This window comes from Haplochromis burtoni, unplaced genomic scaffold, assembly GCF_018398535.1.
Source record: "Haplochromis burtoni strain Fernald_Lab_line unplaced genomic scaffold, NCSU_Asbu1 Contig_334, whole genome shotgun sequence".
NCBI lineage: Eukaryota > Metazoa > Chordata > Actinopteri > Cichliformes > Cichlidae > Haplochromis > Haplochromis burtoni.
In genome coordinates this window covers 503298-522228 of record NW_024582695.1, presented here as the reverse complement: position 1 = coordinate 522228, position 18931 = coordinate 503298, and the positions used below count along the sequence as shown (strand labels likewise).

Here is an 18931-nt window from a genome sequence, read left to right as displayed (position 1 = left end):
TGAATTACATCTGAAATAATCAAATACATGAAATAGAATGATTAATAGTACATTTCCCTTTTTTTAGGAAATGACCTGTATGTATCTGTATGAAATCAATAAAAGGATCAAGTACTGCATTATCTTTAGTTACATTGATAATATTTATTTATGGTGAAACAGTGGTAAAATATTGCTGTTGCTTTCGTATAAATGAAGCGGATATACCTGAGTGGCCGCGATCTAATCCTGTTTACATAAAGTAAGCCTGCTCCCGAGCAGGTTTACGCTTACGGCTCTGTTGCTATGACAGCAAGTCCCGGATGAGCTTCGGGGAACCGAACGATCCAGGATCACGCGAAATCGTCAACAATCAAATCCAGCTAACTTACTTAGCGAGGTACGAAGAACGGACCCCTGACCTGGGTCCTGGAGAAAATTTCCAACCCAGATGAAGGCCCCAGCATGAGTACAGGTCAGAAGAAAGCAAAAAAAGTATACTGGGGACAAACCAAGCTAATTCCACTAGGCCAGCTGTGAGGTGAAAAATTATCAATATGCTGTTTGTGACAGTTTTACAGAAGAGGATTAGGGCCACTGAAAAAAAAGTGGGAACATCTTTTCTTCGAATTCTGAGAAAAAAGTCAGAATTCTGAACAAAAAAAAGGCAATTCTGACTTTTTTCTCAGAATTAAAAAAAAAAAGATGTTCCCATTTTTTTTCCCCAGTGGCCCTAATCCTCTGCTGTACATTTTTGTTTGGTGGTGTGCCGTGTAATTTTTCTAATGTGAAATATGTGCCGTGGCTCCAAAAGGTTGGGAAACACTGCACTATTGCAATCAAAATATCTTTGCATTAATTTTTTAATATTTAAAAACTCCCAAAATAGTTGATTTTCATAATTCTATTATATTCAAATTATTTTAAAAATATATTCTCTAAAAAATTTGTGTCTGAAAACCAATCAATATATAAATTGCTTGAATTGCTCCCACAACTATGTAAGCTACAGAAAAGGATGTCACATACAGTTACTGACAAAATCTTAAGCACATGGAGATATGTTTGCTGGGTTTTCTGCGTTTAATGCCAAACTTGTCACTATAATAGCATTATACCATGATGAAAACACCGATAATTATTCATCAGATAGGGATTTTAACCATGATTTGATTTGTGCCATGTGCTTTTAGCATTTATTCTAGCAATTAATTGTCCACTCTGTTACTGTCAGACTTTGTTACCAATGTAGAGAAACTGTATGATTCATCATAATAGATGGGTGTTTTTTTCTGAAAAAAGTGGGGAAAAAGTTGCTAACTTGAATTTGGCAATCATCAACTTGTTAAGACTGAAGATGTTTTCAATACTGGAGAATCGAGTGTGTTACAGTGCGACGCTGATGCGGTGGTTCAAGCATTATAAACTTCCAAACTCCTCTGAAACACATATATTAACACAACATTTTAATACCCTTTAAATTAACCATAACCATTAAAACAGTTGAACTTTGCTTATTTTTAAAGAGTAACAATAATTAAATCAAATCAATTTCGCTCCCCTGTGAATATTCTTGGTTCCTGTGGCTGTAACAGATTTTGTGTGTGTCTTTGTGTGTAAAGCCTCTCAGCATTATGTGTGATCACAGTTAATCCAGCCATCGAGCCCCAAATAGCTGAATGGTGCAGTGCTGCTCAACTGCTTATGCCACAGAGCCGAAATATCAATGACTGCATTACTGACTGCAGACACCTTCAGCAGGTGGAGTCCACAGATACACAGATAAGCTTGTGTTTTTGTATACTTATAAGCTGTTGTGCACAAAGCATTAGTTTACTTCAACACATGTATATATGTTGCATGTGAATAAAACAACAGAAGCCAGAGTGCCTAACAGTACCATAGATGCTGTGTTTACATCCAGCTTTCTTATACTGTAACTTGTGGATGGAAGATAAGGAGCTGAGAGGATCTATTGTTTCTCTATTTAATTTCTCCCTGGGGGCAGCCTGTTGTCTGAGCTATAGAACCTCTAATTGGATCCCACCCCATTGCCAGTGACCAATTAAAAATATCCTCTTGTCATCTCAACGACCGATTGTCATTTAACGTTCTCATTTTCCCTCCCATCTCTCTTATCCTTGATGCTCCATACTTCCTTTCCTGTCCCTTTTCTCTGCCCTTCTTTATCCTCCCCTTGCCTCACTTTTCTTTTCCAGTGCACTCTCTATGTTCTTATTCTCTAGTCTCTTGGCCCATTTGTGTTTCATTTTCTGCAATTAAACATTTGGCACTTGGGTTTCAACTCTTACCCTCTTCCTCTTGACTCTGGTCCTCACTTTTCTTTCCCCCCATCTTTACCTTTATTTTTTCATCCACACACTCTTTAGATCTCTCCTTGGTTAGACTGATAACCGCCCCACTCCTCACCCCCTTTACACACTATCAGTCCCACTATAGAGTCCAGCGCTAAAAATAACCCTTGCTGTTCCCAATGAGGAAGCCCATTCATCCACAGTCTCACAGGACCTGTCACCACAGACACACACACACACACACACACACAAAAGTGGATACATTCAGGCATGAAAGAGGTACACTTCACAGGCCTAGGTTTTCACAAAAAACTACACACATATGAATGATGTAAAAGTGCACTTACCAACAAACTCACAAAAACCCATGCACACAAAGTGTCTCTTTACCCCGTTTTGAGGCTGACGAGTGCATCCTGGACTCCAGTTTGGTGATACTTCACCATATACTGGTGCATGGCGGGATAGTTCTTCCTGATGTTCCTTTCAGTGGAACCATTTGGAACGGTCCCGAAGCGGAACGGAGGCGAGTAAGCATATGGGTTCTGAAACTGTGATGAGAAGAACAATGGAGAAGGAAAAGGAAAAGCTGAGGTTACACATCTTCATTTGAATTTATAAAAAAAAACCCCACAACACTTCAAGAACAACCCTTACTGAAGGAACCACTGGTGCCGTAGTTTCCCATCCACTCGCTGATTTTCTTTAATTTTCAAATTCTCCCATCATTTCTCTCTGCCTCCTCCACAAACCCCCTCTCAGGTATAATCAGTGTATCAGAGTACAGGTCAAGAGTTTTGTCCAAGCGTGCTTGTAGCTGAGGTAAAAACCAACCCTCCAGCACTGTGGTAACAATCTGCCCTCGGTGCCAGAAGCAGACAAACCCTATCAATTACAAGTGTGTATTTATGAGCCTCACTCTAACCACATGCTGTGCTAGTTTGTGCGCCGACGGTTTCAGTCCATATTATTAAAGCGGTTCTCAGAAACATAACACTGCATGTCATCTCAAACGCTTACAGGCTTACTTTACTTTGCTTTAACGTATTCATACAACACATGATTGACTCCACTTGTAGGCTGCTACTGGAGGATTTCATTAGCAGATTATTAGCATTCCTGTTGTTTTCTCTGTCTGTTCAACATACACAAAACTCATCTGCTTGATTGTTTGCAAAAACGATGCACTATTTGTTTGCATCAAAAACTAATCTGCATAATATATTTGAGCATATTTCTAAGCGTTTATACATGCTGCATCTGACGGCACATATATGTGTCTCTGCTGTGTAATCAGGTCAGGGTGAGCGTGAGCGCGTGTCGACAAGTCAAACTGCGCTGTGCATACGAGTGCGCATTCATATGTTAGTGGAGATGTCACACAGTGTGTTTGTCAGCATGACAAGCAACAGCCCTTAGGAGACATTCTCTCCTCCCACAGTCCTTGCTATTGTTTACTTCTCCTTCTTCATCTTTTCTTCATTTGTGCCTTTCTTAAGGTTAAATAGAAGCTTTTAGGTCAGGAGAGGGTAAATGTCCCAGGAGGAGTGAGAGGGGGGTGACAGGGGCTGGTTGGGGTGTGGTGGAGTGGCGGGTTGGGATTCAGACTTGAAAAGCACTCTTCTCTTGCTTGATAATTATCAGTGAAGGGCTTTTAAGAACTGCACCAGCTGCTGCTAACGAAAGCTTAATGCAGAGCTGACGACAAAATGAAGGAGCGGAGGCAGGAGAGGATTTGAGGCTAAGATAGGTGTAGATAAAAGAACTCACCGTCCTGCAACATAGCCACAACCAGATCGTGGGGATTGTTGTCCGTCAAGGCTTTCTGGCAAGATTTCCGGACGATTTTCTGATGCAGGGTTTCCAAAGACTATTTTAAAAAAGCACGCATTCTCAACTTTCAAATACTGCCATGCTGTCAGAAACCTCCAGGTCTTACCAAATTATCCATAAGATGTACTTTAGCGTCTTTTCCTTGATACAGCAGTATACTTTTACTTGCAGGTTAGCTGCCAAAATCTGTTCGATTAGCTTTAGAAAGAGATCACAGTTTGGTTCAAATATATGCAGGGTTGTGCAAACCCTGCACGTTAAACTGCATTTCAGTACAATGCCATGGGGAAAGGAGAGCATCAGTAAGAGGTGAGCTTTGAGTGAGGTGAGTCATCTGGCCTAAATCTGGTAATGTGTGTAATGACTGTAATAATCACTAATCTAATTAAAATATGAAGGTTTCTCACAGGACAAAATCCAGTTACCTGGGTAAAAGACTCAAAACCCAGAGGAGAAATTTCTCTCAGCAGCCTGAGAACACTTTTCTCCTTATGTACTGTAAGTGCATGTAGAGTGTATAGGTGCTAATAATAGGTATTAAAATCAGAGTGATATGTAAAGGTATCACACAAATTATTCTTATTAACTAAGCTCAATGTCAAACGCCAACATCAAAAGCCTTAAATAATCTGTAATAAAACTGTGAACATATACAGTCAGGTCCATAAATTTTTGGACAGAGACATTTTTTTTCTAATATTTGTTTTCTGTTCCACAATGAATTTTAAAAGAAACAACTCTGGTGCAGTTGAAGTGCAAACTTTAAGCTTTAATTCAGTGGGTTGAACAAAAAGACTGTATAAAAATGTGAGGAAGTAAAGCATTTTTTTAACACAATCTCTTCATTTCAGATGTTTTTTTTCTGTTTTCGCAGCTTAGTGATGGCTTGTTTCACCTGCATGGAGACCTCCTTTAACCACATAGTGTCTGTTCACAGCAAAATCTTCCTTTTATCTGTTGAATTGGTAATGACATAATGAAAGAATTGCCCACACCTGCCCATGAAACAGCCTTCGAGTCAATTGTCCAATTGCTTTTGCTCATTAAAAAAAAAGGATGTCACATGAGCTAAAACTCCTAAACCCTTCATCCAATTTGAATGTGGATACTCTCAACTGAAAACTGAGAGTCTACACATTATGTCCATGTACGTTACATAACTATAATTGGAATATGTTTTATTAAATAGGTAAAAACTTTCACCTTAAAAAAGGCACAGGTTACATGTTTACAGACACTGGATGGCGATGTGAGTATCAGTTGACTCCACAAACCACAGAAAGGAGCAAACCTACAAACCTACACAAGCTAAATGGAATAAAAACAAATAAAATAAAACACAATAAAATTATAGTAACTCTGTGCAACATATAAATATATTGCTTACAAATGTCTGTGGTTATCATGAAACCTTGATCGATCTCATTGCTTTTGCCATGTTTATTAACTCACCCTACTCCTTTATTTTCTTCTATTTTGTCCTGCAGGTCTTCTTTGGTCTGTTCTGCTTCTGCTTTCCCCTCCATCTCCTAATCACTATAAACTGACTGGTTCTTGTATAACGGTTTGTTACTTTACCTGAGCACTCAAAGGAGTTTATGCAACATGCTTCCTTCACTCATTCACAATTTTCTATGCTTAAGTGGTTCCTGCCGAACAGTCGGAGACATTCACACTCTGATGGATGTATTGGAGAGCAACTTGGGGTTAGTATCTTGCCCGAGGATATTTGGCATGCAGACGGATACATGTCTTACTATGTTTTTTTATTCTCTGTGTGTGTAAATATTATGCTATAAAACAGTGGAGATCACGACATGAACAAAATTATTCAGACTATTTGCAATGAACTTGCAACCTCGCTGCCTTTAAAATGGTTGAAGAGCAGATCTGCGATCACACCAGTCTTCAAAGCGACTTTGGTGCATCAAAATGCCAATAAATGGAATGACTTCAATTAACTGAGATAAACTGGCAAAAATCACAAATCTGTTCTGTTCATATTAAACAGAAATTTACATTAACAACTTACATTTGTTGTCTACTCAGAACCTCGTAGATTTGAAACAAAGTGTTTGAATTATAGCAGGCACTGTGCAACCTTGCTTTTACGTAGAGTGAGGCACATTGCAGAAGAGTTGCACTCATTTATGAACTAGACTGCAATTTTTTGCAAACCTTCACTAGTCTGTCTGAGAGTGATTGCAGTCAGACAGTCAATGTTTGGACGAAGGCTGCCTCGCACCAGGTGACCTCTGTAATTGCCATGCGATCAAAAGTGGTCCTATTGTGCCATCCTATTTTTAGTGACTGAGTCATTAGGGGTCTCCACGCTACATTTTCATGTCCCATTGCTTCCCAGCGTTTGTCTACATGTCTACAAATCTGCATGTTTTGCTCATATGTGACTGTTTTTTTTAACATTATTGAGATGTTTTAAATCTCTTCTAAGTAGATGCATGTGGAAAGCGCCAGAACCTAGTTATTTCTTTCATCATAATGCCGCTGAAAGCTACTACAGCTCCAACAACAGCAGCAGATTGTTTACATTTGAACTTTGAAGTCTGTAGGCTTCACAAAAAGCAATTTTATAATGCTGAGAAACCGAAACAAAACCGAAAAGCAGAGAAAGAGCAGCCAGATTTGCAAAAGACAAATCCCCATGCATCATAAAACACCAAAGACCTGTTAACTGACTGCTCTCCACTTGTGCATGAAGCAGGCTGCTTAGAGAACAAGTTTAACAGCTCAATAAACATCCATTGCTTTCTCTTCATCAATTATTAAAACAAATAAAAACAGCTCTTCCTGTCACCATTGACTGAAATGGACACAATGCACAAATACTGCAGCTTTAAGAAAGTGTAAGTGCCATGTAAAATACACTTTTTAAAAACAAAAATAAAACGTTTTTTTGAAGGCTTCAGTTAGTAGGAATTTAAAATTAAAACAATGTGACACAGCGATCGACCAGTCGTGCAGTTAATGAATAATTTTAGGAGAAACACTTCTTTACCAGTAATTTGTTCTATTATACTTCCCCACAGGTGAATCACAGACCATTCTAAGAATTCTGTTAGTGACTAATGTAATCAACTTAAATTTATATTTGCATACAATTCTTAAAGCTCTCTATTCCTAGATTTGGCACAAACATCCACCAAATGTAATCTACAAAGTCTGTAAAATAATGCCTGTGTAACTTAGTATGATCTTTGAGCAATGCTAACAGCGATGCTAAAACGATCACTAGTTAAACTAGCTTCTATACTAGGGGTGGGTTTTGATTATCGATTTATCGATTAAAATTGATTCTAGCTTGGATAACGTGATATTGACTCAATAAAATCCAGAATCGATTTTTAAATATGAATGTATTTTGCACGAAACGCCAGAATCTCAGGTTAAACCTCACAAACTTTCAACATCCACCAAACAGCTAAAACAGTAAATGAGAGCAGGTACACGGATTCTGCACAAAGACGTAAAAACAAAGCGTGGACCCGCCGACGGATCAGAATCAGTGAGATGTCGCTTTTCTCACCCGACGGCACGGACACAGTCGGGGCTGAAAGCCGACAGCTCGCTGATTCTGATGTTTCGGTGGGTCTGCGCTTTGTGTTTACGCCCTTTTTGAGCTGATTCTGAAGCTGCAGGTTTTTATCTCTCTCCAAACAATATTGACCGAACCAGCAGCAAAAGAAGATCCAAACTTTGCTTCACATAAACATCATCATGAATTCCCTCTGACCTTTCCTGTTTTGCTTCCACTACGATAAAATCACACTTCATGCAGACCTCTCTGTCTCTGTACTTCAAGAACAGTTTCCAATCTAAAAATCTCTTTTTTCTGCATTATTCACTTGCTTTTTACGCACAAGTCTGCCGTTGTTTACAGCGCTGTTTTTTTCCTTTTAATTACTTCCGAAAAGAAAGCCTCATTTCTGCTGTTCAATACTGAACAAATTTAAACTTTTCACTTTTTAAAATTATGCAAAATTGCAAAACGCTTGGCTGTGTCTCTAATAAAACCTCTGTAACTTTGCTCTGCTTCATTTCAGCAGCATCAGGTAATGTTCATATGTTGATTAATGGTTTTCTTTCATTTTTGATCTACTGCAGAATATTTTTAAGGTCATCTGCTATAAAATCCCAGGCCAGGAGAATCTTCTTTCTTTTTATAGATAGAAAAATCAAAACGATTCTAGAAATCAGTGACGATACCCAGCCTATTCTACACTGCTGCCACTTTTCATTAGAAAGTGCAAAATCTTGTCCACTGCACATAGTTTGTGAGCACCATAAGTATATGGCAGAGATTAGCCTGTACATGGTAAATGGCCTGTATTTATATTGTGCCTTACTAGTCCCTAAGGACCCCAAAGCGCTTTACATATCCAGTCATCCACCCATTCACACACACATTCACACACTGGTACATATATCACTACTATCAGTACTAACATTTCAGACTGAGTGGTAGTAAACTATTTGCTGCCTTTAAAGATCTGTCATCATCATTAGCTTAAATACATATTAGCTGTAACCACACCTACACGCACTGATATAACAAGACAGCGAAGGGGAGCTATCTGATTCTGCTATCACAGCTACAGCAAGTTAGCCAGAAAGCTAAAGGTAAAGCACCAAACTTAGGGATGGTAACTAACAACGGCAAAAGCCTGCTTTGGAAACTATGCCTATATTTCCCAAATGCATTGAGGGCAGTGATGCAATCTTAAACTTCATCTCGTTGAGCACTGATGCAACAGAGTGTTGTGTGTATGTGTGTGCACTTTTGTGAAGCATTTTGGTCCTGCAACTTTTGGAAGAAAAAAATGTTACTTTTAGAAAAAAATGTGTTTGCCTCATCATATAAAATGATTATAATTGCATATTAAAGGAAATGGTTGTACCAAAGTATAAGAATTTACACTAGTGGTGTTACATCCTTCCCTCAGGTTGATAGGTACAGTAGAGTGCATCTGTTTGTACCTGCTAACAGTCTAAACCCACCTTAAGTAAACTACACAAAACATGGCCCGGCACGAGGAATGCTTTTCATTATTTTGTCGGTCGCATTTGGCTCGATGGTCAGCCTCTCTCAGCATAACTGTTTAAATGGCCATTTGCCCTTCTTGTCTGTTTCCTTTCGTTCCCGACCCTCCCTGTCTTTCCACATATTCTATTTTCTCCCTCCTAATGCCTTTCTTCCCTTACCTCAGCCTTCAACCTGGCCCATATCTGTCTGCCTGTTGTCTTGTACCATCTTGTGTGTCTTGGCCTTTTGCTAGTCCTCAGTCTCTCTCCTGCCAATTGATGTACCTCTTACACCATCCCTCCCTCCCTCTCTCCGTCTGTTTGTTGTCAAAACCCTCTATGTCAGCCTTCTCTTGATAGTATCGCCCCTAATACATCTGTATTTCTGTCCTTGGAAGCACTCTGCTCTTTTGTCTAGCCTTCTCCAACCCTCCAATCTGTTTCACTACATTTGGCTTGACCTTTTCTTTTAATATCCCAGTCTTTCTGTTTGTTGCTGCATTTTTCTATATGCATGTCATTTTGATTCTGAGTGCATAAAACAGAGCCCATGTTAATTCATTCTGGAGCAACAGAACACAATTTCCAGCTGGATTTAAAACGGTAAAACTTGTACATTTGAATTCAGGTGACTGAAACTTTGTGAGAGGAACGGTAGTGCCACACGCAACAAAAACATTTTCCCCTTCATCCTATGATGATTTTCTAATCCTGTTGTATGATATAAAACTGAAGGCCTGCAAAAAACATATCATAAAACTACCTCATTCGTTCTTCGTTACCTTGTTGTCTGAAAGCCCGGTGACTTGGTCGACAAACTCCTCCTGAATCATGAAGGCGGCCAAGTTGGCAGTGTAGGAGGCCAAGAAGATGACAGCGAAGAAGGCCCATACTGACACTATGAACTTGCTGGTGGTTCCTTTTGGGTTTTGCACCGGCACAGAGTTGTTGAAGACCAGACCCCACAGCAACCACACTGCCTTGCCCATGGTGAAGGAAGGGCCGTGAGGGTCTGAAAACGAGGAAAGAGAGTGTGTGTGGGAAAGAGAGATGGATGGTATAAAATTAGTAAGGAAGAAAACATATATTTCAAAATCTATTTGTAGAACAAGTGACATGCAATTTAAACTACCCAATATTAGAGCAGTGGACTTGTGCTTCTGTGTTAAATTTATGTCGTAGGTATATTGTAACCCTCCTGAAACCCTACGCCATAACTTGACGTGTACCTCCTTAGAAATGTGACTACACGCAGCAGCACCACAGCAACACAGGCATAAATGTTGGCATAGGCTAGAATCAGTGCAGAAGTCTAAATTAAGCTTTAGTGTCCGTACTCACCTTTTCCCTGTGCCAAGTTTCTGTTGAAGCCAAGAGGACTGATGTATTCGAACATGAAGACAGCCATTGCAGTCACCAGCAGGAGCATCACAAACATCATCACCCACACTGATGCACTGAATGGCTCTGTGAAAGAAAGAGAGAAAGTCAAGAGAACAGAGGTCGTGCTCATGCTTAGCTAATACTGCACTTTTTATAGCTTATCCGTCACTTTTTCTTATCATTTGCACACTCCTCGTCTTTCCACAAACTGAAGGAATAAACAGGTCAGAAATACCGTATGCACACACACACACATACTGAGGGAAGAACTCCATGTCCAAGCAGACCGTTCTAAGTTCAGAAGCCCTACAGATCTCACCCCACCCACCTACCCCAAACCACTTGCATATATACTGGCGTTCCTCCTATTTGGCTGTGGAATAAGGGGTACAGTATAGAAAGCCCTGGTGTCAGCACTCCTGTCCTCCCTCTGAGTCCTTAACATTACTGCAGAGATTAAACTCTGCTCTAATGTATGGGAGAGCACTGCTGGCATAGGGCCGCACACCGGGATGTGTGCATTTGAGTGTGCATGTGCAGAGTGGCAAGCAGCCATTATGAGGTTTTCCTGCTAAGCCCTTATAATTTCCATTTTCACACCACTAACTGCATGCTTCCATGCATGTCAGCATGTGTACTTGCGTGTGTGTCCTTGCTGTGTGTGTTAGAGTTTCTCTTTTTTGTGGATATTCCTGCAGCCAATTTGCATGTAAGCTTGTGTGTGCATTGGGTCAGTGGCATCGCGAACTGTTGTGGATGTCAATGTTAAAGCACTCTGCATCAAATGAACGTGACCGAGGAACCATAACGGGGATATCCGTGGTCTCTTAGGTTAAAATCCTGCGGTTAAGTGCCTCTCAGGTAAGTGAGAGTCGCTGTGGCAGGAAGCGGGCATTCAGCTAAATCCCTCAGATGAAAGAGCAAGTATTGACAGCTGTGTAACAGAAGTGAATTATGTTGTCAGTGCTGTATTTGAGGGAACACACACACACACACACACACACACACTCAAAACAAACACTGTTCTATACTAACACAAACCAGAGAAGCAAACAAGACAGGTTTTCTTCTTGTTCTCTCCTCAGTCTAACAAGAGAAGAGCAGCTATTTGGTGACAATTACCAAGGAAGGCTGATGGGGACACAGTTCCATTGCTACGGGACACCATGACACTGATCCCAGTTTCCACGAACGGGACGGAGAAATCGATGACCTCAGAACGCTCCTCATTGATCGTCAGAGATCCGACGGCCATGACGGCTTTCTTATAGACCACCTTTTCAGGGTAGGGGGAGGAAGAGGGAGGAGAGCAGGGACATAAGAGGAATGATTGGGGAGAAAGGAAGAGAAAGTTACAATCTACTCATCCATTCATCCATCTGGATCCATTTCCACCCCAGCTGTCACAGGGTCAAAAGGTGGAGTACACCCTCGATAGCTATCACAGAGTAGAACAAATGTCTTCATTAGGCTAACTACATGTTGTCTTTTCCACCCAAAGTAAATGTTGACAAATCTGTGCACAAGAATGTAAAGATTACTGATTGCACATAAATAAAGTTTTTAATCTCATACTGAAATTTAATCAATGTAGCCAATATGCAAGCAGTAGTGCAAAATAGGATTAAAACAAATACAAATAACATTCAACCCAGAAAATGAATTAATTAAGCATTAAAAAATGCAAAGTTTATAGTCTTAAAATTAACTCTGGAACTTGGGTCTTCAGGTCTGAGTTGCTATAGTAACAGTTGTTTTTTGTTTTTGTTTTTGTTTTTTACACTCTGTGAACATTTGCTCTGGCGATATTTAAATTTATTTTGAAACATAAAAAAATTGGAAAAAATAAATGATCATTCTAACAGTCTGCTTTAAAAAAAAGCACATTTTAAATTGTTGGTCACCTTTTTTAGTTAAATCTGCCTTTGATTACAGATTACTTAAGATCAAACTTTCCAGTGGGCATCAGTTCTGAGGTTTGGTTGCTCACACATTTGTTGCCCTGCAATATTTACCTCCTGATCACATATAGGGGTCATTGTTGGCGAATCGCTAGTTCAGGGGCTTGCATGTTTAAATGTTGTGTTAGATTTAACGGGACTCAAACTCAAAAAAGTTCATCTGATCAGTAAGATATTTTTTGCAAATGTGAGATTCAAGAACTTTATTTACACCAGTTACACGCCAATGGATGCATCAGGGCAACTCATGGCTCAGTATCTTGCCCAAGAATACGTTGACACGCCAACTGGAGATCGACCCAATTACTTTTTCACACAGGGCCAGGTAGGTTTGGATAGCTGTTTTCACTTCATTCAAATCATCATTAATCATCAATCTGCCTTTTGGATTTACTTGGGTTATCTTTGTCTAATTGAAATTTGTTTGATGATCTGCAACATGCAACAAGTAACTGAAAGGAAATTTGGAATAAAAGAATGAAACACCTGTATGATATCATAAAAGGTATACCTGTGGGGTCAGCAGGTACCCCACTTAGAAGAACGAGGATGAACTTTAACCTTAATACATGTTTTCATCTGAAATGTATCACTTTGTATTAGCAAAGTGCTGCTCCATCAAAGCACATCTCCACAATGTGTGATGATCTTAGTTTCCAACAAGATGAGTAATACGGTAGTTGAATAACACAGGCACACTTATATATACACACACAAAAAGGCTCTTTTTACCTCTCCCACCATCCCATTCCAGACGTTGTTGATCTTCTTGCCATGCTTGCCATTGGTAACCAGGTACAGGTCATAGGTGAACTTCACATACTTGGCTATCTTTTTCAGAATGTCGATGCAGAAACCTTTGCAGCACTTCTTGATATACGTCCCACCAGCCTCAGTCGTGTTGCTGCAGAAGCACAAAACACAAAGACCATCAGCAGATGATTAGTCTTTCACTCGGTGTCGGCGGTGGGAAAAAAACAAACGGCATCAACGCTATGATTGAACACTGAAGTAAACATTGACAGAACAAATACCAGCTCTTTGCATAGCCTGCAAATCCATTTTTACATCCACGTTTAGGTAGGGAACCCTCATTCATTCATTCATTAAAAAACAAAAGGAACATTGTTTGCTTCATTTTTTCCATCATGTTTGTTAAATTTGTGATTGCACCAGTGAACAAATATCACCCTGGGTCTTTTTCACCTTTAAGTTCAGGTCAATCTATTCAGGAATGACTGAAGATTAGAAAAATATGCTCCCTTTTCTCCCAACGCCTCTCTGGAGAAGGAAATTTTGACGGCGCTGCATCTGCAAGCCTTGTACCATCTGTGTATATGAATTTGAGAGCAGAAGAGTTCACACACAAGAGCACATCAACTTTGAGCCACCTGGGAGTCTCATTTAACTTTTAGATGTGTGCTAATTAGAAGACGATAACCTCGTCCTTTAGCGTAACAACAACCTGGGCAAAAACTTGACGGAAAGTAAGGAGGGGACCCCCGCGCATCAGGCTGTGACTCTGCAGTACCCTTCAGAGATGAAACTTTGTCACTTTTAAGTTATTCTGCAGCACCAGGAAAAAAAGAGATAACATTTGCCAGTTTTTCGCAAACTCCCTCACTAGTCGCCATCGATCTGTCAAACAAATGTCTCCCCAAGTGGAATTCTTTCCTGTCTTTGAACTGGAAAGGCATTTACTTTCACAGTCTAACAGTTTCACACAAGAAAGGGGAAAAAAGAGCCAAGTGCCGATATGTCAGCAGTTATGAATGTCATTCTATGAAACCTGCAACTTTTGAACACCACACTGAAACACTAAACAACCTTTAATCCATCACAGAAGAAATAAAATAATGGGCTTGACTCCTTTTTAGTGTAAAATAATGTATTTTCCTAATTGCATTTGCAGCTCTGTCGAATGCAATGTAACTTTTTATTTTGCTTTCCTGATCCACACATTTCAACAGTAGCTCAACAGTTTGGACACCAGTGGCAATGGAATAAAATCACAGAGTGGATGGACGGAGAAAAAGAGATACTGGCTTGAGGTTCTGTGGGTAATGTGGTATGAGCTTAGAAGCGCTAATTAACTTAGTCTTCTCCACAGAAGAGGTCACACTAGGCAGCGGCTGCACTGTACTCTTTGATATGTAAATTTCTTGTCTTTATTCCAAGCATGGCCGCTTTAAGCACAATATGCAATATATTCTTGTGATGTTGAAGTAAGAATGAAATTGTGGTAAATGTAATGCAACTACAAGGAACAGGTTGATGTTAGCCGAAACAAGGACAAATAACCCAAGTTTCTGGCAGATTCAGCTGGTGGGGAATGGTGGGAGCTGACAGAGTAAGCATATAGGCCAGAACTTAGCTGCATTTACGAACATGGCGTTCCCATTTAGGCAGGCCACTGTACAGATCAGGCAGTAAGAGCATGTGATGTTATGGAGGCTGTTTGTGAACTTGGCAGGCCAACTTGATATAGAAACACTACAGGGCCCGAGGGGTCTCCAGGGAGGAAAGTGTGGGTCTGTGTATGACTATGAGAGCATTAGTGTAAGTATGGCTTGCTCTTAAGCCAGGCCTGGATGAGTGAATTTCTGGTTCTGCATGCATGGGTACTCCTTCAACCCCAATCCAACCCCCGTTCGCCACTCCTGGTCTGCCTCTCTCCTTCCCTCCATCTATCCCACTTTCTCCAAATGGGCGCTTCGGATGCTTGAGTGGGAATTGCGCTGTGGGAGGCTGAAAAGCAGCATTGGCCTGTGAGTGAGTGGACATGTGGCCACAGAGAGCGTACGAGCTCGTAAATGTGTGTTTGTGTTCCTCCTTGGAGATGCTTTGCTCTCCGCCCCACTTCACAGTGTTTTCTGGATGTAAATCACTGTCAGCCACTTCCCTAAAACTATCGCCGCTTAATCAACTGTGTTTGTGTGACGCAAAAAGAGCTGCAGACAGACGCGTTACGCATTGAACGAGTGACACAAAGTGTGTAGACCTTTTTTTTTCACACATACATTAAAGCCCTGAACTGTTCTAGACTCTGTGTGACATGTGACATCGCAGATCTGTTTCCCTTTGCCCAAATTGATCCAGTATTTAGCAACAAGAACATTGCTGATTGCTACATGTGAGAATGGGCAACTCTGAAAAATGCCCAGACTTGATCTCCTAACATTTTCTGGTGTTTCTATGTGGAAAAAATGAATATCTATTATAAATATCCATGAAAATGTACGTGATCCAGATGTCATTTATTATTACGCTGATTCAGCACCACTCAAGTCACTCTGTGACATACACCCACAGTGTGTGTTTGCGCTCCAGGAATATAATATAACAAGGGGCTAGAGGTATTTTGGCGTTAGTGAAAAAAAAGAAGACGGAAGAAATGGTATGGAAGGAAGTAAAATGCTGAGTTCAGCAGCCACCTCCATTTTCAGGAGGAAAGAAGCTGCTGCAAAGCCTGCACACTGCATCGCTTTCCGTGTTCGTGAGAGAAAGGGGAGAGCGAGACAGCATGCACTGACAGAGGAGCGCAGAAACGGCACTGTGGAAAATGAAATACGGATGATGTAAATTTATTACCTTCTGATTATCCAATACACTCTTATGAAACTTTCTTTTATGCGGTCCTTAGTTCTTCTTCTCATACAACAACATTACGTGCAAATCAGTTAGACTGCGAGTAGAGTGTATTTCAGACCATTTCACTGTGTTGTGCTTTTCCACAAGGCAAGGTAATGAGGAAGAGAGTGGGTGAGATGACTTAAGTGCAGCTTATTGTGTTGCAATAATAAGCATGTGTGCCATTACAGGACCGCGTTGTTAGATTAAGACTAGCTGTAACACACACTTACATTTTTGTGCCTTAGGTTTAGATGATTTTAATGGATGCATTTTCTTTTAACTTTCTTATATACTTGAATATATATGATGGACATAGGCGGTAATACTGTATCTCGTTCTCATTTCCTTGTTTTGCTTATTACGGCTGCATTTACACTTGCATGATGGGTGTGTCCCTAGTAGGAGCAGGTATCGAGTTTTTTGAGGTGTGATATATACTGTAGGTATAACATACCTCAAAAACTAGATGTTCAGAGTGGCCACTTGTTGATGAGACCCAAATGTTTTGTATTTTGTAAGTTAGGACCATAAATTTGAAGACAATGACTAATTTCTTTGGTGTAGTTTTGCTTCTGTGCACCAAAATAGTGGATTTTAAATCAAAAGATCAAGACGTGACTGAAGTGCAGACTTTCTGCTTTCATTCAAGGGATTTAAGGGATTTAACAAAAGCAGTACATTAACTGTTTGGGATATTTTTTATACATAATGCCCTATTTCCAGAGGCTCAAAAATAATTGGACAATTGACTGACAGGCAGTTCCATTGCCAAGTGAGGCCTGTTCCCTCATTATTCCATGACAGCTAAGGTAGATATTCCAAGTGTTTAACTTGCGTTTTGGTTAGCTGATTGTTGGAATGCTTAATAAGAGTTCTTAAAATGAAACAACACCAATACTCCTGGGCGACTATGGAGGACAACTAAGGTGAATGACTGCAGAATGTTTTTCTTTAGTTATAAAATCTGAACTTTAACAAATTAAAAAAAAACACACAATCAAACTAAGTCACAGATCCAAAAAACTACACAAACTGTATCCTTGTACAGATACTTGTGAACATAACTGCATTTCAGATGTTTGTTCATTCTGTTAACACAAAATTTAATCAAACATTTTTACACCAGTAATATTTGGTGATTCGCAGTGAAGCAGCTTTACTGCATTTGCTTACTTAGCGATATAGCTAACACTGCAGCATGATAGATGGACATATATCCCACTTACTCTTTGATATGCTTCCTACACGGCACAGAGTTCCTCATGCAGGTACCAGTGAGTCTTTCCACGTCCTCCACAATGACAAAGGGTTTCTCCTCTAAGGTGACGATGGACAGGTGGTTGTCATCAAGCTCAGCGTCACCAAAGGAGTTGAAACGTGGCCACACGGGGTACTTCAGTGTCAGACTACGATTGTCCAGTTTCCCCATCTGGTGAGAGAAGAGGATAGTAGGAAACAAGATATAATAACTGGTGGCTAAAAATAGAACACCTGGCACATTTCCAATGGGCTACAATGTATTGCTTTTCAATTACTGAGTAGGCTGGAAGTCAATAGACTGATTGTTGTTTGGGTCACACTCATGGCCTCACATTTACCTCCCGGGAGTCTAAATTATCACGCTGTTCTGTTGGAGATGGTTATAAGTACAAATGAAGTGAACGCAGTGAAGAAATTGCAGTTGTGATTTAGTGACCATTATATACTTAACTTTCCTAATAACATACAGCAGAAATGAGAAAAAACAAAATAAAACAAAGCATTTTGTGGAAAAGCTGCAGCCAGCATATACTGTATGTTGCTCTTTGGCCACAGTAAATGCCTGTTTGAATGTAAGGTAAAGCACGGCATATTAAATGCATGGCCTGCAGGGTTGGATCATAAAATGCACACAGTGATATTGCTATGCATGCAAACCCATACAGAAACAGAGATTTAGTGTGACAGTATGACAGTTGGGACTCTGTTGATAATTCAAAAAGTTTTCAGAGCTGTGATGTCACAGTTTCCCCAATGGGTTATTTTTATCTTTACCTACTGACATCTCTCTGTAGATCTATGTGTGTGTGTGTGTTCGTACATAAAGTATATATATATATATATATATATATATATATATATATGCATGTTTATGTCAGGGAAGGCAGAGTGGAATATAATAAACAGCAACAGGCATCGGGGCAGAAAGTGGCAAAACACTGCTCTAACTCTTTTCCTCCATCTAAGAAATCTTTCTGAGGTCTCGTGTGTTTCCATCTCTCCTAGTACTGCACACATGCAGACAGAGGCATTGATATATTTTCATTCGTAGACGTTAGTGACAAGATTGCGAGCAGGGTTGCAAAAGGTTAAGCTAAACATAGTTTCTTTGTTTTAGGTGTGTGGGGAAAAAAAACCCCTAATATCTTAACGCAGTTGCACCCGACACACATATCATAGCAATGCTAATATGTCAGCCACTTGACCTCGAAGTCATGAGACAGTGTTTGTTATCCGCACTCAACCACACGCACACACACACATGTTGTTGGTTCGCCTGCACGCCTGGCTAAGTCATTAACAGCCGAGCAGAGAGGAGGAAGTGAAATTAGCATTTTAATTGTTTTGCTTTGAGTGGTTTTCTATCCTCTGACAGGGATTAGAGTCTCTTCTCCACTCTTAGTCGGCACCGCTGTCAACAGCTCACTCTGCTGTCGGCTACATTCCTCAAACTGTGCGCGTGTGTGTGCATGTGTGTGTGTGTTTGTGTTTGCGTAGGCATATGTGTTGAGGAAAGCAAAGCCGGAC

The 18931-nt window shown here is 40.2% G+C and overlaps 1 protein-coding gene across 1 annotated transcript in view; it reads right to left on the bottom strand.

The window, feature by feature from the left end:
- grin2aa (glutamate receptor, ionotropic, N-methyl D-aspartate 2A, a) overlaps positions 1–18931 on the bottom strand; it is a 171751-nt gene that overhangs the window by 12679 nt on the left and 140141 nt on the right. The window contains exons 6-11 of the mRNA XM_005942459.3: positions 17371–17573; positions 13244–13415; positions 11673–11826; positions 10509–10634; positions 9950–10179; positions 2685–2845 (exon numbers count right to left, since the gene is read on the bottom strand). Coding sequence (XP_005942521.1) covers positions 2685–2845; positions 9950–10179; positions 10509–10634; positions 11673–11826; positions 13244–13415; positions 17371–17573 — 1046 coding nt within the window. The remainder of the gene's footprint in view (positions 1–2684; positions 2846–9949; positions 10180–10508; positions 10635–11672; positions 11827–13243; positions 13416–17370; positions 17574–18931) is intronic.